This window comes from Callionymus lyra, chromosome 8, assembly GCF_982586985.1.
Source record: "Callionymus lyra chromosome 8, fCalLyr1.hap1.1, whole genome shotgun sequence".
Classification (NCBI taxonomy): domain Eukaryota; kingdom Metazoa; phylum Chordata; class Actinopteri; order Syngnathiformes; family Callionymidae; genus Callionymus; species Callionymus lyra.
Genome location: NC_141825.1, coordinates 6336782 through 6362500, shown reverse-complemented (window position 1 = coordinate 6362500; position 25719 = coordinate 6336782). Strand labels below are relative to the sequence as shown.

The 25719-nt window shown below is 38.5% G+C and overlaps 1 protein-coding gene across 2 annotated transcripts in view; it reads left to right on the top strand.

Moving 5' to 3' along the window:
- The window catches only part of LOC148073482 (DENN domain-containing protein 2A), a 32947-nt gene that overhangs the window by 302 nt on the left and 6926 nt on the right, over nt 1-25719 (top strand). For both annotated transcript variants that reach the window (XM_087797043.1, XM_087797042.1), the window contains exons 2-9: nt 14346-14432; nt 19158-20132; nt 21371-21492; nt 23394-23500; nt 23731-23922; nt 24022-24115; nt 25022-25066; nt 25136-25320. In XM_087797043.1, the coding sequence (XP_087653169.1) occupies nt 14347-14432; nt 19158-20132; nt 21371-21492; nt 23394-23500; nt 23731-23922; nt 24022-24115; nt 25022-25066; nt 25136-25320 (1806 nt within the window). In that variant the 5' untranslated portion in view covers nt 14346. The remainder of the gene's footprint in view (nt 1-14345; nt 14433-19157; nt 20133-21370; nt 21493-23393; nt 23501-23730; nt 23923-24021; nt 24116-25021; nt 25067-25135; nt 25321-25719) is intronic.

Here is a 25719-nt window from a genome sequence, read left to right as displayed (position 1 = left end):
AGAAAGAGGTGAAGAGCAGTGAAGTCGTCCTCACGCAGGGTCTCAGAGCCAGTGGTGTTGAGTCGACACTTTAGTAGAAGATCTGAAGAGAAACAAACCTTAACATCCATAGATGTGTTCGGTCGTAGAAATATCATTATCTAAACAAGTTTTACCACATGTTTGGTTCCTTTTTTCTATGATCGGAAATTAAATATTTAAATTAAATTAAAATAAATACCTGCAAATTTAAAAATAACAAAATGTAAAGTTCGTTAACAGCTTTTAATTGTTTTATTTGGTTATGTCAAAGAAATCAATGAATAAATGAAAATACTACTTTTTAAAAAGTTTTATTTGTTTTTATTTATACAGTTTATAGTCATTTTAAGACAGGTTTCTGGACCATACATTTTGTCATTTGTTTTTAAGTTATTGTTAAAAAGATTAGCTTTATTTTTATGGTTATTTCCAATATTTGTATTTTTTATTATTTTTACCAACTTTTCTCTGGGATTAAATCACAGTTGCAATTTAATGTTTGTCTTAAAAGACACTCTTTTTGTTTTTAAATAAATACCTGCAAATTTAATAGAAATTAAAATTCAAAGTTAGATAACAGCATTTTAATGTTTTAATTTGGGAAATGTCTCAAATAAACAAATGAATAAATGAAAATACAACTTTTTAAAAAGTTTTATTTGGTTGTATTCATACAGTTTACAGTCATTTTAAGACAAGTTTCTGATTAATACATTTTTTTAATTGTTTTTAAGTTATTGTTAAAAACATTAGCATTATTTTTATGGTTATTTCAAATATATATATATATTTTTTTTTTATTATTTGTATACTATGTTTCTCTGGGATTAAATCACAGTTGCAATTTAAGGTTTGACAAAAAAAAAGAAATACCTGCAAATTTAATAGAAAATAAAATTTAAAGTTAGTTAACAGCCTTTTCTTTTTAAATTTGGAAAGTGTCTCAAATAAACAAATGAATAAATAAAAATACTACTTTTAAAAAAGTTTTTATTTATTTATATTTATACAGTATATAGTAATTTGAAGACAAATTCTAATTAAAACATTTTGTTCAATGTTTTTAAATTAATTGATTGATCTTTATGTTTTTTTAAAAGGTATAATTTTCAAGTTTGTGTCCAATGTTTCTCTGGGATTAAATCACAGTAAAATTATTAAATCTATTGAATCTGAATCGACTAAATGTTTAAGGATGTAATGTTAATAAAAATGATTCAAATAAGTACAAATTTAATGTTAATAATGAATGAATATTTAAAACAGGTACAGACTCTTAGTTGTTCAAATCCTGTTTTTAACATGGACTCATTTATTTCATGTTCAATTTTTGTTGTGAAACTAACTTATCATTGATAAAGTTCCCTTTCTGTCGCAAAAAAAGTCAAATTTCTACTCAGATTTTGTGACGTCAGACTCTTACAATGATCCACTTTAACACGTTTTCTACAGAAAATGATTGTCAGTTTAATATCTGAGCTCAGTTTCCTCAATGTTCGTCCACATTCCTGCGTCTCCAGCTGTCAGTGGAGGTTGAAGTGTTTACTCTCGGTGGACGAGAGGTTGTTGGGTTGAGGCTCTGCTGCTGCAGTGGGAGATAAAGACCGTCTGTGTGCGTCTGCCAGTCAGCGCCGTGTAATAAATGACCTGCAATCTTGTGCGTCGGTGGTTTGGTCACGAGTCACTTTGTGCCGAGCTTGCAAAAAAGAGCATCAGAGGAATCATGAGGACAAGCCAAGTTTTTCGATGCTGCAGATGTCACATGATTTACGACGGACACGGACACGAGTTCGTATATTTATGAGAGTCAGCAGACTTGAGATGACAAGATGTTTATTACTTTCTACTTTACTACTTTTACTTTAATAGAGAAGAAGTTATGTAAGAGTATAAAGTTTACGTCAATACGTTCCTAATGGAAGTTTATCACAAAGAGTTTATACAAGAGAATAAATATTACATTCCTCAGTCACAGAACTGTCTAAAAAATAATAAATAAAATAATAATAATAAAATACTTTCACTTATCTTTAAAATATATATATATATATATTTATTTTACTATTATTTAAAAAGTAAAATTATATTACTTTTTACTTAAAATGGTCCTTGAAAGTAAGAAAATCAATTTAGGAAAAATAAATGTCGGGGAATGAACAAAACAGACAATACAACAAAATAATAGAGTTCATGTGAATTATAGCAAAATGTTTATTGTAGAAAGTATGATGTGACAAAAGTGTCTAACATCATAGGTTTAGGGTAAAGTCGAACAACAATGACAAATAATTTAAATTACAAAAAGATAGCCAAAGGAAAAATTAGCTTCTTATTCGTTACTAAGCCTTGTGTTGTCCGTAAGTCAAGGTGACCCGAAGGCCCGTGAACAAATCTATCCATGGATACCTTAAAATGTTCTACTTTCTTTCAATACAAATCTTTGTCAAGGAATATAATTGATAAACAAAGAAGTCAATGATTATAGTAGGTAAAGAAAATGTGGAAGAAAAACACAAAAATACTACTTTACCTTTACAATGAAAAGTCGGAAAAAGCAACATATACATTTTAAAAAGTGTAAAAAATGTTAATAAAATTTGGATCTGTAAAGAAATATGATTTAGAAGTAATCGATGTCTGGAATGTTTACATGTTGATGACTCTGTTTAACAGCAAAACTCTACCAAAGACAAACAGTTTTATTTCGTGCACCAGATGACAAATCTGTCCAAAACCCAATTCTGTCTCCGAGGCACTTTTTAAGTGGATGTGGATGATGAGTCACTGGTGGAAAATTCTGTTTGGTTTCACGTGGATGCATCGACCTGGATGAGAGATGATCTCAACGCCGATGGAGTGTTGTTATTACCCTTGACATGTGGGAACATCTTCCTTTTGTGGTCGACACCGAGGAATCTGCTTTTGACTGCTCGCTCGTGATGGCTTACTTTGGATGATCTGCTTTTTCTTGCGTTTTGTTTAAGGTAGTTAACATTCTTTCTTTAATTTGGTGGGTTCTGACTCCTGCCATGTCGATGTAAAGGCCACATTAACAAGACAACAGTGTTGAAGCGACTGGAGTCAACATGGCAACGGCGCCATTCATTGGTCAAATGTGTACAACAGGATAGAAACGCCTGGTATTTTAGTGGAATTTCGGGGATGGTCAGTGAGAACTAGATACTTCACATGCATCACCATTCACTTACTGTAAACAATGACAAAGGTTTGTTCAAAATATTTTGGCCTCAACTTTAGCCGCTTCGGTTGCGTTTCTACTAGCGCCGTACGTCAAAGCAGATCCTGTATCTCCAGCTGACACCCACTGACTGACGGCCACTGATTCCTCAAAGACTGATGTCTGAGGTGTGTTAGCACTTTTATTGGTGATTTGAAAAACTTATTTTCAAGCAAAAACATACTGTTAAATGATTCACCAGCGTCTTGTTGTGTTGTCGCAGTTGTTATTGCAGACATGTTCTCAGCAGTAGTCGGTCAGCGGAAACAATTGATGACATAATGAGGGTTAGGGCTGTCCCAATTCTCTTGTCTAGACCTAACCCTTCACACTCGTTTTGAAGGGGGAGACGAAAAGGGAAGGGCTTAGGGGAAGTGGGAAGGGGTATGGCGAAGACGGGGATTTGGGACACAGTCTGAAGACACAGCAGTGCGACTCCCAACACAAGAAACAAATGCCATTTTTTTTGAAAACACTCAACAGTTGTTGGTCCAAAAAGTTGTCCGTGGACAAGGTCTAAACCTATTTACGTCCAGTTAGTACACCATTGCCTCGAGGTTTTTAGGGTGCGATGTTATAACGTCCAGGTCCACGGCAAGGAGGCCCGGCCGGTGTAAACACAACACAACAGTGTTAAATTGAGTCGACTAGGGATTGAGAAGCACCAAATATTTCTTAACCAAATTCCAAATTTTGTTTTGGGCCGTAAACTAGCGCCGATTTGCACCTTAGTTGGAAGCTCCCTGGAGGAAGTTCCTGACATCTGTCTTCGCTATTCTTCCAAAAACAAGTGACAGCAGGACTTTCAAAAGCTCAAGCCCCTCCCCCTTCTTACAGGAACTGTCTTTTGACAAGGAAGGCCAGTGAGCCCAGCATGCTCATCCCCTGCTGTTGTTGCCATGGCGACACAGCCCAATAGAATGTGTCCTGGGGTGAGTCCCCTTGTTTGGGAGAAGGTTATTGTTAGATGGAAGTCCATTGCTGTAGCCACGACCCGACCTGACACACGTGTGTGCAGATGTAACACACACTTACGGCCTTCAACAATATGAATGAAAATCTCTGACTGATGGTAGTTCTGAGATAACGTGGTTCAAAGAGTGAATCTTCAAAAGTTCTCAGTTATCATTCCACGCTCAGAGATCATTTGGATGATGAACTACTTTGCTGATCTAGTGTACACAACCCTCTGCAAATGTGTCACGTTAGAAGTGGTTCATGTGTCTGCACTGAACGATACGATCTGGTGATGTAACCGCAGCAAATCCCTTGTGGAGAAACTCCACTCGCAGCTCCTCAGACTCGCATGTGAAGATGTATTTACCTCAGGCTTAACAACTTTGGACAAGAAGAACGCTGCCATCTGGAATGGAACGCGTCCATCTGCGTTCTAAAGAAAGCGCGGCCGTGCAGGGCTTTGATTCAGTGTCCGGTTGCCCGTGTTTTGCGGATTTTTTGAAAGACAAACGGAGGAAGGTTTGTCTGTTTGGTGATGTGGAGCATGTTTGGAAAATGTGGGTAAATGACCCACAATCAGTCGCTGCCTTTCTCCCTCACAAAGGGAATGAGAAGAATGTTGTTTACCTGTTAATTTGGGGATCTCCTGTGTAATGACGGCTCAGACAATGTCTGGAGGTTCATTCACATAATGTCTGTATTCTCCAGACTCACTGCAGATACAGAGAGGCTTTCATCCGCCCAATAGAAACACTGCACGGCTTAGTCCGAAAGTGGTACTTTTCCCCGTCTGCCTCCTGTAATGAGGGTTCCCATAATCTCAGGTTTAGATGTTTGTCCAGGGAGGTGAGGTGGTCTTCACCTAACACTTGTGTCTGATACTGGGATAATATTTTTTTTTCTCACTTTTCCACCTTTTGCTTACAAGTCAGTGACTGTTTTTTAACAGAGATGAAATACGACTGAAAGGTAAAGCTCTACAATCTCTTGTCGACTGATATTCCTACTCTTACCTTTGGTCAAGAACTTTTTGTCGTGACCGAAAGAACGAAATTGTTGATACAAGCGGCAGAAATGAGTTTCACCGCATAGTTTTTGGAATTTCCCTTTGAGGTGTGGAGCTCAGTCGATTGGGAGGGATTCGCTATAGAACCGTTGGCAAGTTAAGGTTGCACCCAGAAGCCTCCATTTTCCAACAGGGCCGGACCTGGGCAGACCCAGAACACAATGGAGAGACTGGGAACACCTCCGTATTGTCACTTCACATCTAGGATTGTTGCTTGTTGGAAAAGTTTATATCATAGTTTGGCATGGAACTCGTTTTACAGATCCGGTTCGTTAGTAAACTATATATTTTTTAAAACGTTACAATTGCGGTGAACCTGGATGGTTATGTTTGAGTGAGATTTTTCTAGATGGTCCATCATCGTAGCAACAGTACAAACTCATGTTAGTTAGTGCACCTCTTCTGAGAGCTGTAGACGTCGGTCCCGGCCTCACAGTTTTTCAGTCTCTGGGTGTGTGAAGGTCAGAAATGTTCGACCTGAATCGTCAGCTCTTTCCGGAAGTGGACTTTCCCAAGCTCCCGCCTTAACTGGCTCCCGCAGGACGGTGGAGAGGATTGTCTGAGATCCCAGGGATGGGTCGGGGAAAGCACTGTTTCCGAAATATAATGGGCAGAGTGTCAGAGAGCGAAGGGGAGAAAACAGACCAGTATTCAGAGGAGACTTTCTTGTTCAAGAAGTTCAGCTGAATAACAATGGTGAGAAATTTGAGAATCATCTGGACGTCAAGTCTGGGTGTTTTTGAATGATTTTTACACTTGGGTCATGCATGGATCTTGTTTTTTTTGTTTAGAGAAAATGATTGTCAAATTTTACTGACATTTAAAAGAATAGTCTTTTTCTTTAAAAAAGAAACGTGTCAACAAATTATCCTTCATTCCCTGGCTGTTGACGACAGACGAAGACGTTTAAAAGGGTCAACGGGATCTCAAGACACGTTAGAACAAAACCCGGGGGCGTGAGCGCCACCTGCAGCGGGTTGTTAATGACCTCAGCCTCTTGAGTTTATCACTGCCTGTCAAGCAGAAACAAAAAGCTCTTTTCCTGGAAACCATCACCACTTCTTTTTCTGGGGCCAGATTTCCTGTCAATGACCTTACTTACACTGTCAGGGAGGATTTATACACTCCACGCATCAGTGCCGCAGTTATGTTGTTGAAAATCTCTGTAGAAAGTTGAGTTTAAGGAAGACATGAAATATCTTTTGGGTTGAAAGAAAGTAAGACATAAGCCACGCTACAATGTCCCTCTTCTTTCAATACGACTGGACGGCGTGAAGACAACATGATGTTCCTCTGGGTTGAGGTGGTCGGACAGAAGTTTCTGCATCGTTTCTAAAACTGTTTTGAGGTTTAAGTAGCAGAAACTGTAGCTTCAGGAAAGGTTGGCACAGACTCTGGGATAGTGAAGCCAGGAGCGTAATTGGGAGCAGACCAGGGATGAGTCGGACTTCTTGACAGTACGAGAGGCAGCAGTGATGGGAAGAAACTTCACTCCACCTCTGCAAGAAGGTGTAACATGACCCTGGAGAGCAGATGAGGAGGAAGACAAAGATGTTTGGTTTCCTAGCTTCTCTTTTATTTACACTTGTGTCTAACAAAGTTCCATCTAGATTCAGGATAGTTTTGAAGGATTTGTTAAAATCTGTACAGAACCAGCACCAAAAACCCAAACCCTAACCCTAATCCTAACCTCTGCATACAATTAAATAAAATAACTTTTACATGATGGTAGCAACGGCTGTTGTTGCCCAAAAGTTAAGCTAAGCCAACTTGTGATCTAGTGAACAATTACTTGTACTTTAAGTAATTCTCTGTTTTCTTTCTTAATTTTTAATAATGGCTTTTTACAGTTCAAGCATCTGCACCTTAAGTACTTCCAGAAGAGTTGGACAGGTTCTATCAGGTTCTCTCATGCTTCGTTACCGTGAAATCCATCTGCTATTTGGAAAGTAGAACAAACTCTCGAGCGAAGTAAAGCCATCTATTAAAGTGCTGTGTTTCCCTGCTAAGAGGTGGTCATTTGTTAACTTGAGAAGGTTTTTTTCCTAAGCGAGCCCACAGTTTCCTTCCATTTTGTGCCCTTGAACCTCAAAGTATTTGCAAGTGGAGGCCGAACAAGCCGCAAGACTGGACAGTGATGAACGACGCTTTTCAAATTAGTTTTAACCATCCTTTATCTTGGCTCTTTACCTCCATTGTCTCTCTGCTTAATCTTATACCATTTCATTGGCAGGTTCTAATTCTTCCTTGGTTTTCCTCTCATTATCTATTGTTTAGGTTGTTATTCTAAACAGATCGTCAGTCATATGTCATCTGTAATTGGTTGTTCTTCTTTAAATGAGACCAAACTATCCTTTCTAGTCACTCCTGATGACTAGTAGTTAGTAGTAACTTAAACTTCAACTGAAATCAAAACAATTTCAACTTTAATTATACAATTTTCAACTGTGATCAAAAATTTTAAACTATAATCAAACAATTTTCAACTGTAATCAAACAATTTTCAACTGTTATCAAACAATTGCCAACTTTAATCAAACAATTTTCAACTGTAATCAAACAATTTTCAAGTATAATCAAACAATTTTCAAACATGTTTAAACAATTTTAAACTATAATCAAACAATTTTAAACTATAATCAAACCATTTTCAACTATAATCAAACAATTTTCAACTATAATCAAACAATTTTCAACTGTAATCAAACAATATTTAACTATAATAAAACAATATTCAACTGTAATCAAACAATTTTTCCTTAACTAACCCTCTCAAAAGGGGTTAAACTTCAGAGTCTTTTCGATGAGTCACAGAACCAAAGAACTGTAAGCAACATTACTTTTGCCAAGTCACAATGATGAGAACATTCTCTGCCGCACTATTTATATCATTTGGTTTGTTTTTACATTTTCCTGATCTCACATTTTAGCTGTTTTTTTCGGAGATCCCACTGGGACAAACTTCTGCCTTCATTTCTCTCCGGAGTCACACTTGTAACACAGAAACACAATCACAAGAAATAGATATATTTGTCCAAAAATGACAACAATGGATGGTTTTGTTATAATTAGAGTGGATTGATAAACACAAGAAGTTGAATTGACTGTTGTTGGTGTTGTAGCTGTAGGTTCCTGTCTGTGCCTCAGAGTCTCGTATAGTTTAGCTCCGTCTCGCTTCCATCCTCTACCAACAATTGGTGGTGACAATAGAGGGACAGGATGTCAGGAATGTAAGATGAAGTCAGTGGCAAGAGTTGACTTCGTGGTTTGTCGGTATTAGTGTGTAAGAGAATTGGTGTTCCGCTTTAAAACTGTGACGGCCTGATGACCATTTAATTTTTGACCCGCCCCCTTCTTTGCACTCTCTCGGTCTCACTGGAAACAAGTGTTTTAGCGAGCAAAAGACTACTTACAGATAAAAAACAACCCCCAGTTATTACCCTACCATTCATCCCTTCAGACACAAATAGCTTAAGCTTAACTATCAGGAGCAACCGGGGGTTAGGCAACTTGCTCAAGCGCACAACTCTTCCTGTCTCTATGTTGCCCTGACAAAGTTGAATTGATGCTTCACAGTGATGGCTTTGGGAAAAAAGAAAGACCGTTTTTTTATTTTTGTGTTAGAAATGAAGCTTTTAAAAACACTTTTCAAATATGGTTTGATGTTTGATGCAAATTGAATTATAAAAAAATAAAAAGTGTTGACAAATAACATGTTATTCTTGTTAATACAGTTTATCTCTAAGGGTTTGCTACAGCAGAGCCTTAAAATATCACCCTGCCTTAACGACTACAGAACATTTTCAATTTGATTTTGAAGATTCAGTCAAATGTACTCCTTGGCAGAGGCATGCGCTCAGAGAGTGCTTTTTTCCAGTTTCAGTGTTTAACGGCCGGTGCAAAGTGACCACATGTAATGTTTGGTTCCGACCAGCAAATATTTTCTGGCTGCCAATTGAATCCATGTGCTCACAGTCACGGCTGCAAATTTGGCCTGTTTGGCTCGAGTCCCAGGGTTTTTTTTTTCGCTCAGCTCGGGGCCCCGAACAGGACAGAAAAAGAGAGCAGAGAATGCTGAGCCAAGATAAAATTCCATTGTTTATTTGCTCGATCACCTTCTTCCCTGCCCCCCCACCCCCTTTCCGCACATCCCTTCCTCCCCTATCAACGCCGTGTTATTAAGATTCAGGGTTAGATCCTGCGGGTCAAGGTAGAAGTCATCGTGAAACCCCCCGTATCGCTTCATCCAAATGCAGCGTGACAGATCTGGCAGCTTTGGAGTACAGGAAACAAATTGGCCGTGCATGAATAGTCATGTGAATACAAAACGAAAGAAAGAAAAAGATCCTTGCGATTCCTCAGAGACTTCAATAGTGCCCTAAATTGATTCCAGACACATGTAACGAGGCCCATCTTGGAATTCCTGGGATGGTTTCCCAGTTGGTGCGCTGAAGAAATGCACTTCATTTACATTTTAGATTTGTGCGGAACCTCAAAAACGTTTGTTCCGGCGTTTTCTCTCTGCCCTTTTGAGGTGTTTTGATACGACCGAAGCGTTTGAGGAGCAACTGAGGTGATGATGTCATAGTTGTTACTTGGAGCGACCGCGAGGTGAAACTGTTTATGAGAAACATCTGTTGTGAGAGTCCTGGAGCCTTCATGTCATCGCTCAAGACGATAAAAGTCGTCTGGGATTGTGCTCTGAATCTATTACGATAAGTGGTCAACGATACGATATACGTGTAGTATTGTCGAGTACTTGACTCTGGTATTGCAGAATTTACAGACCACATGACTCTTGACGAAGTCGTAACTGCTTTCATTTGTTTCCAAACCAAAATATGTCCAAACATCTGCTTTAATAGCTGCTGGAGTCACTGTATCCTCTCGTCCTGAGTCTTTGGGCTGAACCCAGGTTGAGCAAAGTAGGACACGGTTACATCAAAAGGTGAACTGAATGTCTTTAAAAATCCTAAGGCCTAGAGGTGTGTGTCGAGGTGTAAAAGAACATGCTTCTCAGGGTGTGTATTGGCAAAAATCTCGATATGTATCACAATACGGGGGGAACTATACAATGTATTTTGATACTGTAGGAACAAGGATATATTTGTAGTATTGTCGAGTACTTGACTCTGGGTTCTGCAGAATTTACAGACCACATGACTCTTGATGAAGTCGTAACTGATTTAATTTGTTTTCAAACCAAAATATGTCCAAACGTCAGCTTTAAAAGCTGAGTAGTATGTTCTTTTGCACCCCCACCAACACATGTAATGCTTTGAACTTCAAGCCTAGTTAGCTTGACCTGGGTTCAGCCCAATGACCGAGCACATTAGGTTAAAGTCACTCCAGCAGCTTTTAAAGCCTATGTTTGGGCATAATTTGGTTTGAAAACAAATTAAATCAGTTACGACTTTGTCAAGAGTCATGCTGTCTGTAAATTATGCAACACCAGAGTCAAGTACTCGACAATACTACAAATATATCCTTGTTCCTACAGTATCACAATACATTGTATCGTTCCCCATGTATTGTGATACATATCGTATTGAGATTTTTGCCAATACACACCATGAGTAGCATGTTCTTTCACACATCCACACACACCTCTTAAGCTGGATTAGCACAAGTGTTAGCATTAGCTTTGAACTTCAGCCTCTAGATTGTTAAAGACATTCAGTTCACCTTTCTATGTCATCTAACCTAGTTAGCCTGACCTGTGTTCAGCCCAACTTGTGTCTCCACATCTCATAAAAGCAGTAACGCTGACAACATCGCCACTTTTACAACCCTCAGTTTCTGAGGAAATACTAGCAGCCATGTCTTTGTGTCCAACAGCTAGCAGCCGCTATTGTTAGCCGTGTGACCTGGCCAGAGAAATGGCCGGCGTAACAAAGCACCGGGCTGAGGGAAGCCATCTGCTGGAGCCAATAAAACATCTCTGAGCGGGGCGACCCCGAAGACCTCTTTGTGGAAAACATTCAGAGATGTTTTGATGGCTGAAGTTAGCAACGTTACTTAGCTAAAGGAAGAGTAGACTTTGAAATGTATGACCAGAAGAACCCAACAAATACATTAAGATTCAAGACAACACAAAGATACAGTAAGATACTAACAAAGGCTATAGAGGAAAATCTTTAACCGAGGACGGATGAATGTACTAAATCAAAAAGTCTGCCGTCAGCGTTTCAGCTCCAGCACTGGATCCCGTTCAAGATGGAAAACTTCTCCCAACCTGGAGCTGTTTGAAGAAATAACTAATGGAATCTTTTGGAAAATTTAGTTTAGATTCCAATCATCAATTTCAAATATTTACTTTCCATAGCCGCCAGCTGGAGGCAGCTCTTCAGTGGTGGTTGACCGACGGAGGGAAGTTAGTTCTGCACAAACTTGAAGCTTCTTTTTTGAAAGAGTGTGTATATTACACTTGATGCACAACAAAATGTACACCTACACTAAATACTTTTCTTGATTACTTTGACGTATGTTTTGGCTGCTACAGTCGTGACATTAGATGAGACATTACCCCTGATAGATCTTTTGTCTTTTGGCTCAGCTCTTTCTTCACCTCAATGACTCACTGGTCACCTCTCTGTCAATATTCATCCTTTCTTCACTCGTTTAAAAGACTCAATATTCTCAAACCCTCGCCGTTTGAGGAGTACCATATTTCCAACTTGGATGGGACATTCAACACGTTTCTGATTGAGAACCACGGTCTAAGACTTGAAAGTTCCTCATCATTTGCACCAACACTCCCATGCTTGACTCACATGCTCACGTTTTTACTTACCTTTCAATCAACAAAAGAGCCTCAAACTAGAGAAACAAACGCCAAACAAGTCCTCCTACGCGCCAACATTGAAATCCCACAAAATCCTGGCAATGACTGAGGACGAGAGGATATGGTATTTATTTTCTCACACAGTGGGGAAATTTTTGTAGTCTACAGCAAAGTTCATTTATATACAATTAAAATGAAAAAATATTCATATTTGTAATTAAACTACCAGCCAGTCCTCCTACATCTTTAGCGCCAAAGTTGGTGTGTATTGGCAAGAATCTGAAACAAATATGTATCACGATACTGGGGGAACGATACAATGTATTTTGATACTGTGATACTGTAGTAACAAGGATATATGTGTAGTATTGTCGAGTACTTGACTCTGCTGCAGAATTTACAGACCACATGACTCTTGACGAAGTCGTAACTGCTTACATTTGTTTTCAAACCAAATATGTCAAACATCAGCTTTAAAAGCTGCTGGAGACAATGTATCCTCTCGTCCTCAGTCAACACCATGATCTAGCAGGTTTTAATTGTTTCTTTGGCCTTATTTACTTACTTAAAAACCTAGGTGGACTGCCTTTTAGCGGCTTGAAGTTTTAATTGCAACTCAAATATGAAGAATCATTGTAAATATTTGCATTTAGATTGTATATAAAAATGTTTCACAATACTATTTTCTCACACCCCTACTAATGATTGTACGTTTTTATGTTTATTATTATTTTATTTTTTTCCCATAAACTTTGCTGTTGACTACACAATATCTCCCCACTGTGGGGTAGAAGAAAGGTTTATCTTATCTTAAATTCACATTAGCACAAAAAACAAGACAGTCATATACATAGGAACAAATTGATACAAACAAATACCCAATTTTACACAAGAAAATACTAAATAATGAATGTAAGTACACAAGCACACAAAAACACAAAAGCATATGTAGGTAATTACCATTGGAGACACACGTCGAGATAAGAATTGTACACTTTTAGACACACAAATAAAAGGGGGAAACTCACACTATGAAAAAAAACACACAATCATTTATATGACACTTTGAGCTGCAAAGGGAAGCCGCTGACAACTCTCCTCAAATATGTGACCTCGCTTGGCTTCCAGCTGAAAATCATGTATATCCAGAGAACGACACAAACGCTCTCTGAGGGGGGGTTGAACTGAAACAAAAGCTGTGATAAAGAAAAATGACTTTTCTCTTCCAATGTGACCACGAAGTTCTCCCAGAGGAAACACGCTCCGTCTTAAATGACCCGACCTGTAGTTACGTTGACGACATCATTTGAATGTTTTTCTCTTCTGTTTCCAAAACTTTAGTTGTGTTTTTGTGCTGTTGTCGAGTGGAAGAAAAAGTGGTTCTAAACATCTGGCTGTAGTTTGTGTAGCTTCAAGTGAAGGTTTTACATCGAGCGGGGTTTTCGTGACACGTGAGTTTGGTTCGAGTCTTTGTGGACACCTCGGGACAGTGGAGAGGAACGACCAGGCCTGGACCACATTTGTCGAGAGTACTGGTCCTAAAAAAGACTCCAGCGTTACGATCAGATGTTTTTCTTTACATCACGACTTCACGTCTCTGCGTTTCACAATCTCACGTCACTCCTGGAACCCGTGTTCGTCCTCAGGTTTCTAATCAAGCAGAGATTGTTTGAAACCCCCGTCGGGGTTTAAATTCCCGGTTCCTGATTGGCTGCTGGGAGGAGAGGTCACTCTAAGGGTCAACATTTTTGATTAAATAAAAAACCCTAAGACCAGCAATAATTATGAGATTCAGATCTTGTCAGATAAATGTGATTTACAAAATATTTCCTGGCAACATTCCCGGCTTATGTTATTTTTCAATTCTGTGTCACTCTGTTTATTTTATTTCTTTGTTTTGTAATCTTTTTAAAAATGTATTACAAGTTTTAAAATGATAAACATGTTATTATAAATATTATTATTATTATTATACGTGTTGCTGCTATACACTAATAATACATTTAATATTTTACTACTGCTTGAATACTTGTTGCTGTCCTATAGGTACTTATATTAGTATTAAATACCTTATCTTAATCTTAATAGAGGAGATAAATGTTACCCTAGGAGGACCAGCTAGCACTATTAGCCACTAGCTACGCTAAGGGCAGACAGTTAAAGTTGAAAATTAATCTTCATGTTAACAGTTTCTACCATGTGATGCCGTATCTTATGATCGAAAAGGAACAAATAAACGAACAAACTCTCGACACTAACTTTTCGCTCTGTGTGTGCAGGATGCCGGCTGCTAGCACCATGACTGGAGGAAGAGCCCTGCTGCTCTGTACTGACACCGACAACTGCATCTACCAATCAGTCAACGGGTGAGTACCATCCTTAGAACCCTCTATTTAAGAGACTCTTATTCTGAACAGGATGTGCCGTTCAGTCAACGGGTGAGTACATTCGAGCATCTTTTATGTCTCAGAGCAGAGGCGAAGTTTTCGAGGAGACACGAGTCGCTCTATTTGTTGACTATGTTTGACTGACTTAGCAATACACTTGAAAATGTTATTCAATCAACCCTTATTCTGAAATGCTAAAAACAGGAAGTTTCAATCAGTTAACGGGTGAGTACCTTTGAGCAATCATTAGGTCCCTGTGAAGAGCCAAAGTCCTCAAGGAGACATGAGTCGCTCCATTTGTTGACCATGTTTAACTGTCTTAGCAACACACTTTCCTCAAAACCCTTTAATTCTGAAATACTATGAACTATGAAGCTGGGTGAAAACCTTCGAAGAATCATTATGACTCAGTGAAGAGAAAAAGTCTTGAAAAGGCAGGAGCAGACATGAGTCACTCAAATTGTTGACCATGTTTAACAGTCTTAACAGCACACTTGAAAAAAATATAAACAACCCTCCACACAAGTGACTATTATTCTGAAATACTAAAAAGAGGAACTTCTAATGAGTCAACGGGTGAGTAGCTTACGTAGTAATTAAGTAATTTTTATTTATATAGCGCTTTTCCAGACCAGGGTCACAAAGCGCTTAAACAATCCCAGGTCCCAGTGAAGAGCCAAAGCCTTTGAGCAGACATAAGTCGCTCGATGTATTAACCATGTTTAACTGACTTAGCAATGCAATAAAAAAGACCCTTAAAACCCTCTATTGAAGCGACTATTGTACTGAAATGATGCAAACAGGAAGTGCCTGTCAAAGGGTGACTACCTTTCACATAAGAGGAATCTAACATCTTTAATATCAAACTTTTAAAAAGAGAAAAACTGGACAAACCTACCGACTTAATCGTCCTAACAACACGATGAGCTAATGTAGCGTCAAACTCAAAACAAACCTTGTTGTAACTGAACGATGAACCTCCACGAAAATAGACATGAAAAAAAGCAAAAGTCTCAAAAATCAGGCATGAGTTGCTCGATTTGTGGACCATGTTTAACTACTTTAGCAACAAACAGAAATGAATGTAAACCTTGAGTTGCTGAAAGCAGGAAGTTGCTAAAAACAGGAAGTGGTAAATGAAGGCATCACATGGTTTAAGTGTCGAACACAAAACATCAAACTCTAGTCACAACATGTCTGTCCAGTCTGAGCCCAGTTTGGCCTCCTGGAACTTCTGTCGTCTGACCTCATTCAGGTCAGTGCAGGAACAACAACAGCGTCGTCGTCGCGCTCGCTCAACCATCTGTATACACCCCCCTCTCTCTCTCTCTCTGTTGTCTTTGCAATATTCATCAGATCTGTTTACATCGTGACCAGACGCCATTGTTTGGTTTGGAAGATTAAAAAAATCTAAAATTCACTTTTTTTCCCCCAGTCAATCAAACCCTAATCAATATCTATGACATCACTTCCTCCAGCGTGACTTGCTCCTTTTACACCTTCACCTTTTCTTCATCTTTTGCCTCCACTTATTCTTATTATTTCTCTTATCTTCTTCTTTTTTCTTTTTTTACCTATGATTCTTCCACTTCTTTGTCCTTCTTTACTTTTTCCTATTTTCCTCCTCTCATTCTTATTATTCCCAAACTCATTCTTCTTTCTTCACTCTCTCCATCCTCCTTCTTCTTATCCACCTCTTGTTCTTCTTTCTTCTTCTTTCTTCCTCTTTTGTGACGTTTCTTTTTTTTATGTCCTTCCATATTCCTATTCTTCCTTCTCTTCATTTTCATCCTCTTATTCGTTTACCTCAATCTCTCACTCTTATTTGAACCTTCTTTCCCTTATTCTTCCTCCTCTCCGTCTGTCACTTCTGCTTCATCTCCTCACACTATTCATCCTATTATCACCTGGTTCCTTCTTTTCTTCTAACTTCTCCCATTTCTCTTCCTCTTCATATTAAGTTATTATTTCCCCTACTAGTTCATATCCCCCTCCATCTTCGTGTTTCTTCCCTTTTCTCTCCCCCTATCATCTGCTCTTCTTATTTTACTTATATCACCTCTTATTCTTTTACCTCTGTTTTTCTTTTTTTTCTTTCCCCTTTTCTCTCATTCTTCCTCTTCCAAAACTTCTCCTCCTCTTTCTTCTTCCTTTGTTCTCCTCTCACTTTGTCATCCTCCCCCTGTTTGGTTTCCTCTCCCTTCAAAATCCACTTCTTTCTTGTCTTCCTTCTCTTCCCTTACCCATTATTTTCTTCTTTAGGTAGCTGGTTTCCTCTTCCAGCTAATCATCTTCCTAATCTTCCTTCCCTTCCATACCTTTTCTTTTACATCCTTTTCTTCGTTCACCTCTTCTTCTTTCTCTGCTTTAGTTATGATTTTTCCTTTTCTTCCTTCTCTTCTTCTGTCACTTCTGCTTCATTCCGTTTCCTCTTATTCTCCCTTTTTCCTATTCTTTCTCCTTCTTCCTCCTCCTGTTCCTCCTGCCCTCCCTTCTTCTACTTTTATCGACTGTATGTACAGGATTGTGTGTCTCTCAGTTTGATTCCCATCTTTAGGTTAATCATAAACAAGTTTCTTTTGTCCTGGGGCTGGTTCCATTTCCTCCTCCATCTGTTTGACTTTTTTCTGTCGCAAACTTCGCTCCCCCTTTTTTTCCTCCCTCCCTCCTCTCCCCTTAAATTTTCTATCTGACCTAGTTTCCCCCCCCTCCCTCCGTGGCTTCGACGAAACCTGCTGTTCCAACTTACACACTGGGAAATTAAAAAAGGTTCAACGCAGCCTAAATCAAAAGTTTGAGTCCGGTGTCGTCGCCCTGCCCGTCCACGTTTCCTCTGTTTGTTGCGATCTTGCTAACGTGATGAATGGACTCTCGAATGAAAGTCTTGTTGACAGTAAAGGATTGAAATCTGGTCGTGGGTCTCGCCCTCCGCTGTGTAAACCTTCACAGAGTGTCTCGTAAACTCTGACCTGCCTTCTCTGGGGTTCAAACAGTCACGACCCAGTCACCTTCCTGCACCGACACACTGCCAATAACCAGCTCCAGACCTCTGCGATTTAACATGTTGTGTTACCAGTATGGAAAAAAAGACACTTTTTAATCTCATTTTGAGGGTTTAAGAATTACAAATACGTCTTTAACTTTTTCCAACTTAAAGAAAGTTTAATTCTAGCGGGTTTTTTCTGAGGTGACCCATTAAAACACAGAGAAACAGAGACGAGAAGTTGTGATGTGAATGTTAAATGGTTTCAGTGAGAGTTGACCCAACAGTGTTGTAAACAGTGTCGCTTTGATAACTGAGCTAATTTGTTGTTGCACTTAGCTTATCGTGATGTACAGCAAAAAAATGTAAACAGACTCAGATAAACAGACGCTTCCTGTCAATGTATAGTTTATTTTTTTCTCTTTTCTCAGCAAAAATTTTCTCTGCCTTTTCACCGTTTTACTGTTGAATATCATTTTTATAATTAGAACTTTTAGATGAGTTTATGATGTTTTATGAACAGGGTTGTTTTTTGTTTCATTGCCTTTTTTGTTTCTCTATTTTTGTTAATAATAATATCTTTTATTTAAAGGCCCCATTGTGTACACAGCAAAACATGTTGCAACATCAAAAGTAAAATATACAAAATATAAGATAAAATAAAAATATAAAATGTCAAAAACAGCAGAAAGGGTGGAGGTTTGTGTGATGGTGCAGGCAGAGTTCTAGAACAGTTTACGTTTATTTAGGCATTTGCAAGGAGAGATTTGCAGTTGTCCGAGTGAGATAAAGTGGATTCAGTTCGGTTTGTTGCTGTTTAATTTAAGGAAGTTTTGGGTGAATCAGGTTTTGATTTGAAAGATTTCGTCAGTAAGTGAGGAGGGCAGGAGAGAGGGCGAGTGTTGTGAGGTAGAGCTGGGTGTCGTCGGCATAACAGTGAACCCGTTTTTGAAAGGGTTTGTTTCATGTGTTTTTTTCTTTTTTTAATCCTTTTTTCTTGATCTGTTCGGCAAAAAACTGTGGCTAGCATCCTTTAAGGGACAATATATGATTTAAAACTTAATTATGTGGACTTTGCATTTTTCATTTTTGCAGTTTGTATCCCCAAAATCCTCAGCAACGCTTGCAGTTGTGATGTTGTGTATTCATAATTTATCTTTCCCCGACAACAGAAGCTCTAACTGGCAGATACTTACCCCTCTCTGTAGTGATTGTCAATGTAATATTGCTTTTGATCGATGTGGAGTAAAATAAACAAAGACATAGACGTGTGTCAAAATGACACAGGGCCGCTTAGAAAAATAATGTCCATCAAAGGAGAAAAACTTCCCAAATAAAAGTCATTCAAATTGAAGGCTTGAACAAAAAAACTTGTCCGGATGCTCAAGGCGGTTGAATCAGAGGTAGACGCCAACTAGTGGTTGCACATGACAATAAATTGAAAAAAAAAAGTAGGGCCTCAAATTTCAATCCAAATGAGGTAAAAGTGTTGGCTGGTTCTCATAGAATACATTCATTTTACCAGAATTGTAAAATCTTTTAATGCTGGAGTTTCCAACCAGATTTGAACGTGTTCTAAAGTTTCATCATAACAAAACATCACCTGAGACTCACTGATTCTAATCTCTTTTTTCAATATAGCAACAAACACTAATCCAAGATGATAGTCGACACCATCTTTTTTCTTTTAAACTCCAATCTGGGTATTTTTGTGTTTCCAGGCTCCAGTGCTGCGGCTTAAAAGTCGGGGAGTCTCCATCGGCCGTGGTGCCCCAGCGCCCCAGGGTGTGTGGGCTCCCAAGGGACGGCGACCCGAGGGACTGTGCTGAGCCCACCAAGCGTCCCACCTCTCCTCCGCCACAGAGCCCCCCTCCTTCAGGGATCATGCTGACTCACAGGAAGACCACCACCAAGGAGCCTCGACCGGTCAACGCGGAGAACGGATCATGTGGAAAGGCGAACCAGAGCCAAGCTGCCGCGAAGACGGCCAGCATCCGGGACAAGATCTCGCAGTGGGAAGGCAAGAAGGAGTCGGGCCCTCTGAGTACCTCGCAGAAAGAGACGGACCATTCCAAGAAGAAGGAGTTGAAAGTTTCCGAGATCCAAAGGACGGACAGTAAGAGGTTTGTTAGCTGGGACAGACAAGACTCAGGGAAGGAGAACGAAGGGAAGTTTGGGGACTTGAAGACCAAACCTATTGAAAGCAACAAGGAGCTGATCCTGGAGCGAGGCCTGCGAGAGTCCAAGTCAGACCCTCCGCAGGACAAGAAGAGTGTTTTAACGGTTGTGAAGAAGCTAGAGAAGGCCACCAAGGATGTTCCCGACAGACCGTCGCTGGCGTTTCCTGGGAATTACTACTCTCCTCCGTCCAAAGAGGAGCTGGAAGAGAGCGAGAAGAGGGGATGCGAGCCCATCTTTGGATCCTTCGACACCTCCCAACCCGCTGGATTACGGAGGAGGAGGGATGGAGATCCAGAGAACGTGTACAGTGAGCCCGGCACTCCGTCCATCAACCCTTTACCAAAACCTCTGCGGACCTTCCAACACCACACGCCCCCAACTGGACCCGGTGCTGGCAAAGGGAAACGGACTCTACCCCCTTTGCCCTCAATTCCTCCGCCACCTCTGCCCACATGCCCCCCACCTGGAGTCTGCAGACGACCCTGGACCGACCGACCGCGGGACAACAACAACAGGTGACGGCGGCATCAGTAGCATCAGTGTGCACTAGCAAGTACTAGTTGTTGAGGCAGGAATAATGACAGCAGCAGTGTGTAGTACACTAGTTGAGGCAGTAGCTTTGTCAGTATTAATGTTGATGAACAACTGTAGAACCATCTGTAGCAGTTGAAGTTACGCTTGAACTCTGTTACGGTAATACAGGTACATGTACAGGTTAAAGTTATCGATGTACCAGGGATGTAATAAATAAGGAATTATCCTTATCAGCTGTAGTGTTAGTAGTACTAATATCAATAGCACTATATTTTTAAGATCATTTATTATAACAGGGGTTTATAACACAAATATCTGGTAATTGTTGTGATATAAGTACTACTTCTTAAACGATAATAGTATATTACAATAAATGAAAGTAGTAATACTAGTTATAGTGATAGTAGTACCAGTCATACTAATAATAGCATTGGTAATACTTGTAGTAGTATTGGTACTTGTTGTACAGTATATTAATATAGTAAAGTATTAAACAGGACAGTAGTAATAGTGGTAGTACCAGTCATAATAACAATAGCATTAGCAATACATGAAGTAGTGGTGGTACTACTTGTACAGTATATTAGTATAGTAAAGTATAAAACAGGATAGTAGTTATAGCGGTATAGTAGTCATAATAATAATAGCAGTAGAAATACTATTATATGTTAGTTATATGTTAGTTGTAGTAGTAGTAGTAATACGGTAGCTCCAGATGTAGTAAAAGTAGTAGGAGCTTTAATAATCATAGTAACAAGAGTAGTTTTAGTACAAGTTGTATACTATAACACAGTATATTGGTAATACTAGTAGTACTGGAAGTACTGTTATGTTATAATAATAATTGCTATTGTAATACTAGTAGTGGTAGTAATCATAGTACTTTGAGTAGTAGGAGGCAGCACAACTATTGATATAATTGCAGTAGTAGTAGTATTATTAGAAATATTAGTAGAAAAACTAGTAGTAGAAATAGGTAAAATAGGATGAGAAGTAACACTTGTAGTAGTACTTGATCAAATACTTCATCATGTTAAACAAAAGAAATGTGAAAGATAAACTAAAACCATTATAAACATGTTCTGGTGCTATGTTTACATCTTGACGGCGCCTAGTCTGTTTACATCAGAAGAAGTGATGTGTGTAGTGTGAACAAACACACTACACTCATAATAAACATGCATTAGCTTCACAAACACAAACGCCTTGTGTCCTCCAGGAAGTCCTACGAGTTCGAGGACCTGCTCCAGTCGTCCGGGGACAGCAGCCGGGTGGACTGGTACGCTCAGTCCAGACTCACACGCACTTTATCGGAGGAGAACGTCTACGAGGACATCGAAGGTAACACACGCTGTTGTGCGCTCGAGTTGTGTAACCGAGTTCACAGAGAGGACGAGTTGAACAAGAGAAACTTTTATTAAAAAATGTCTGCCCCCCCGACACGACCTGAAGGTCACGGCTGGGATCTCCGGGAGACGTGATGGATATTAGGAACTTTTCTCGATATGAAAATCATTGTGAGTCTCTGGGATCAGTGTGTGTTGTTCTTAACACACACTTGTGATTTCTCCACTGAAGGAACCGTCACTGAGAACATCACGTCTCTTACACTAAAAGTCAGGAAGCAGTAAATAAACGTCTTCATCTGATCATTACAAGCTGTGACAAAATAATATTGTCGCTTTGACTCTATGTGTTTATATTTGTCTTATTTTCACTTATATTTACTACAGTGTGTGTGTTTTCTCAGCAGTCATCTGTGTTTTTCTGTTGTCTTTTTTTGCAATGTTTAAAATATGTATTTGTTGTAGGAGCTTTATATTTGTTGTCTGTATTTAGTGTGTGTGAGTGTGAATATATTTATTTTTTTGCACATTGCTACTATAGTGTGTGTCCTTTTTTTGTGTTTGCTGAGCTTTTTTTTATCAGTTTTTTTGTGTTTTCTTGCTTTTTCAAATGTGTTTTTCTTGTTGTTTCATTTTTCAAAATCTACTACACTTTGTCTATAAGTTGTGTGTCTTGATTTAGTCTTTTAAGTGTGTTTATTGTGTGCGTTTGCTCAGCATTCATCTGTTTATCAATTGTCGTCTTTATTTTTGCAAACACGTTTTTGCTTGTTAAATTTTTCTTTTTTTAATCATGTGTTTTCTCTCTATATCTGATAATGTGTGTAAATGTGTTACTTTTTTTTTACTTACAGCTACTACACTATCTTTGTCGTGTGTTTTAACCTCGTTTTTGTGTATTTGTAGTGTTTTCTTGCTAGGCATTTATCTGTTTTTTGTGTTGTTTTTTTCAGTTCATTTGTCATTTCCTAACAAAGCTTTATATGTGTATGTCTGTATATAGTGTGTATGAGTGTACATATATTTACTTTTTTGCACATTGCTACTACAGTGTGTGTATTTTTGTTTGGGTTCGCCAGTGTAGTCTATTAAGTGTATTTGTTTTGTGTGTTTGCTCATCCATATATATTGTGTTGTCTTTATTTTTTCCAAACATATATATATATTTTTTTATTTATTTATCTTTTAATTATGCTTAATTTTTGTGTGTCTACGGTGTTATGTATATAAATGTGTTTTTACCACATATTTCTACTACACTGTCTTTTTTGTACGTCTTTGCTTAATATTTATCCGTGTATTTTGTGTTTTTTTATGTTATATACGTTTTCAATTTATTGTTTATCTTTGTATGTCTTAGTATTATCACATTAATGCGTTGAAGTTTTTGTTCTAATATCTTCTACACTAAGTGTCTTTTTGCGTGTTTGCTTAACATACTTCGATGCATCATTGTCTTTTTTGCAAACATGTGTTTAAGATGTATTTACTAAAGGAGATTCATGTTTTTTTTTTGTTTATATTATATTATATGTGTCTAGTGTTATGTGTGTTTTCTTGTTCGAACTTTTAGCAACAACAGTGTGTGTCTTTGTTGTGTGTTCCTTATGTGTTTTGTCAAGTTTTATTTTTGTACTGATAGTTCGGATGCAGTAAGTGTTTTTATTTTTGTCTTTGTTGTGCTTTAATATACGTGTCTTGGTTGTTTTACTTTTGTTTTTTTCTGATTTTGTTTGTATTTGTGTTGGTTTTTTTTTCATTATTGTGTAGTGTGTGTGAAGATATATTTGTTTGTAAATTCCATGCACAGTTGAGTATTTTGTGTGTTTCTTTCTATGCTTTTTGTGTGCATGCGTATATGTTGTTTGTCAATAACTTCATGTCTTGTGTTGTCAGACCCTCCCTCGAAAGAAAACCCCTACGAGGACGTGGAGCTGGAGAGAAGCTGCCTCGGCAGCAAGTGTGTGTCGCCCTCGACCCCTGCCCCCGACACGCCCACCAAGGTAACCCTAAAACCCTCGCTTCACTCCCAGGATCCTCTCCTGATATCCTCCTTCTCCTCCTGATCTCCTCCTGATCTCCTCCTTCTCCTCCTGATCTCCTCCTGATCTCCTCCTGATCTCCTCCTGATCTCCTCCTTCTCCTCCTGATCTCCTCCTGATCTCCTCCTGATCTCCTCCTTCTCCTCCTGATCTCCTCCTGATCTCCTCCTGATCTCCTCCTTCTCTTCCAGTTCACCTCCAAACCCGGCTTCTTCCGGCAGACCTCGGAGCGACGAAGCTTCAAACTTCTGGAGCTGAGAAGAACCGGCAGAGACGTGTCGTCGCCGTCCCGGGTCAGCCCGCCGTCGTCCCCCAGCAGCCCCGACGACACCCCCGGACTCTCCGGCGACCCCTACAACCGCAGACGCCGGAAAATACCCAGAGTGAGTCTGAGTTACTTTCTGGATAGTGTTGGAGATTACTGCCGTCTAGCGGAGAATACAGGTATTACAAGTGAAGGAAACGCTAAAAACTTCTCGTAGATGGTGATGAAGATCAACTGTATCTTCGAGGCGAGGAGAGGAAAGAAGCGGATGAAGAAAGTTTCTCAGTCCACAGAGTCCAGTTCAGGGAGAGGTGAGAGAAATATATTGGAATTTTACTTTTTATTATTATTCATTACTAGTTCAACTCTGAGTATTACTTGTTAGTTTCTTCGTTTCTTTTTCTTTTTTTATAGTAACATGTTTTGTCAATGGTTCTTTACTTTTTTTCATTAATCATTACTAGTTAAATTACTTTCTTCATTTATTTCTCTTTTTCCTTTTTTTAAAATCACATCTTTTGTCAATTATTGTTTTATTTTTAATTTTATAAATAAAATGTATTTAAATGTAAATAAAAATCCTTTGAACTTGCAACACAACTTTCTCCAGTGAAAGTTTATTGTTCTTACCTTAGTTTATATTATCTTATTTTAGCTCATTTTATTTTATCTTGAATTATCCTTTCTTATTTTATCTTAGATGATCATATTTTAGTTTATCTTATTTTAGATTAGTTAAATTTATTTTATCTTATTTTATCTCGGATTATTTTATCTTGAATTATCCTTTCTTATTTTATCTTAGATTATCATATTTTAGTTTATCTTATTTGAGATTAGTTAAACTTAGTTTATCTTATTTTAGATTTGTTAAACTTAGTTTATCTTATTTTATCTTGGATTATTTCAGTTTATCTTAATTTATCTTAGTTTGTTTTATTTCATTTTAGATATAGTTTATTTTGTTTTAGTTTAGCTTTGTTTATCTTATCTTAGATTAGTTGATCTTATTTTAGATGATTTTATCTTAGCTTAGATTAGTTTCGTTTATCTTATCTTATCTTATCTTATCTTATCTTAGTGTATCTTGTATGAATGTTCTATATTCTTTACTTTTCCGATCGTGTTTTGTTCTCGGTCACAACATAAAATGCTGATCATTTCATCTCCTGGTATTTTCTTCTTCCGTCATTTAAACTCTTCTCTCTTCCTCGTAGACGACAACAGCGAGTCTGACAGTGACACGGAGGAGAAACTTCAAGGTGAAACTTCGAGCTGAATTGATGGATAATAAAATGGTCATTCGTTGACAAATATGGATCCGTCTGCAGCTCACAGCCAGCGCCTGGTGTCGGTCCAGTCCATGCTGAGGCAGGCGGGTCGATGCAGGACTCTGGAGCGGGACCTGGATCTGCAGGAGAGGAAACTCTTCGAGTATTTCATCGTCGTCGCGCTTCACAAGACCAAGGCCGGCGTTCCTTACCTGCCCGAGGTCACGCAGCAGTTTCCTCTCAAGGTGTTGTTTAAAATGACCATATTTTTCTAACAAACAATATTCTGAAGTATCTTTTTAGAAGTTTATATCAGTGACATCAGAGCTTTATGAGTATTATGAGTATTAGGGTCACTCAAAGAATTTCATATTTTTTAACGAGATTAAAGTCGTTGGAAAAGTTTGTTGTGCATTTTATACGACTTGAATTACTTAATTAAGTATTTTTACGACTTTAATCTCTTAATTAAGTATTTTATACAACTCTTATTTCGTACTTTAATATTTTGCACAACTTTAATCTCGTAATTTCATTATTTTGCACGACTTTAATCTCGTCATTGAAGTATTTTTATAACATTAATCTCGTAATTATGTGTTTGTACGACTTAAATCTTGAATGAAGTATTTTGCACGACTTTG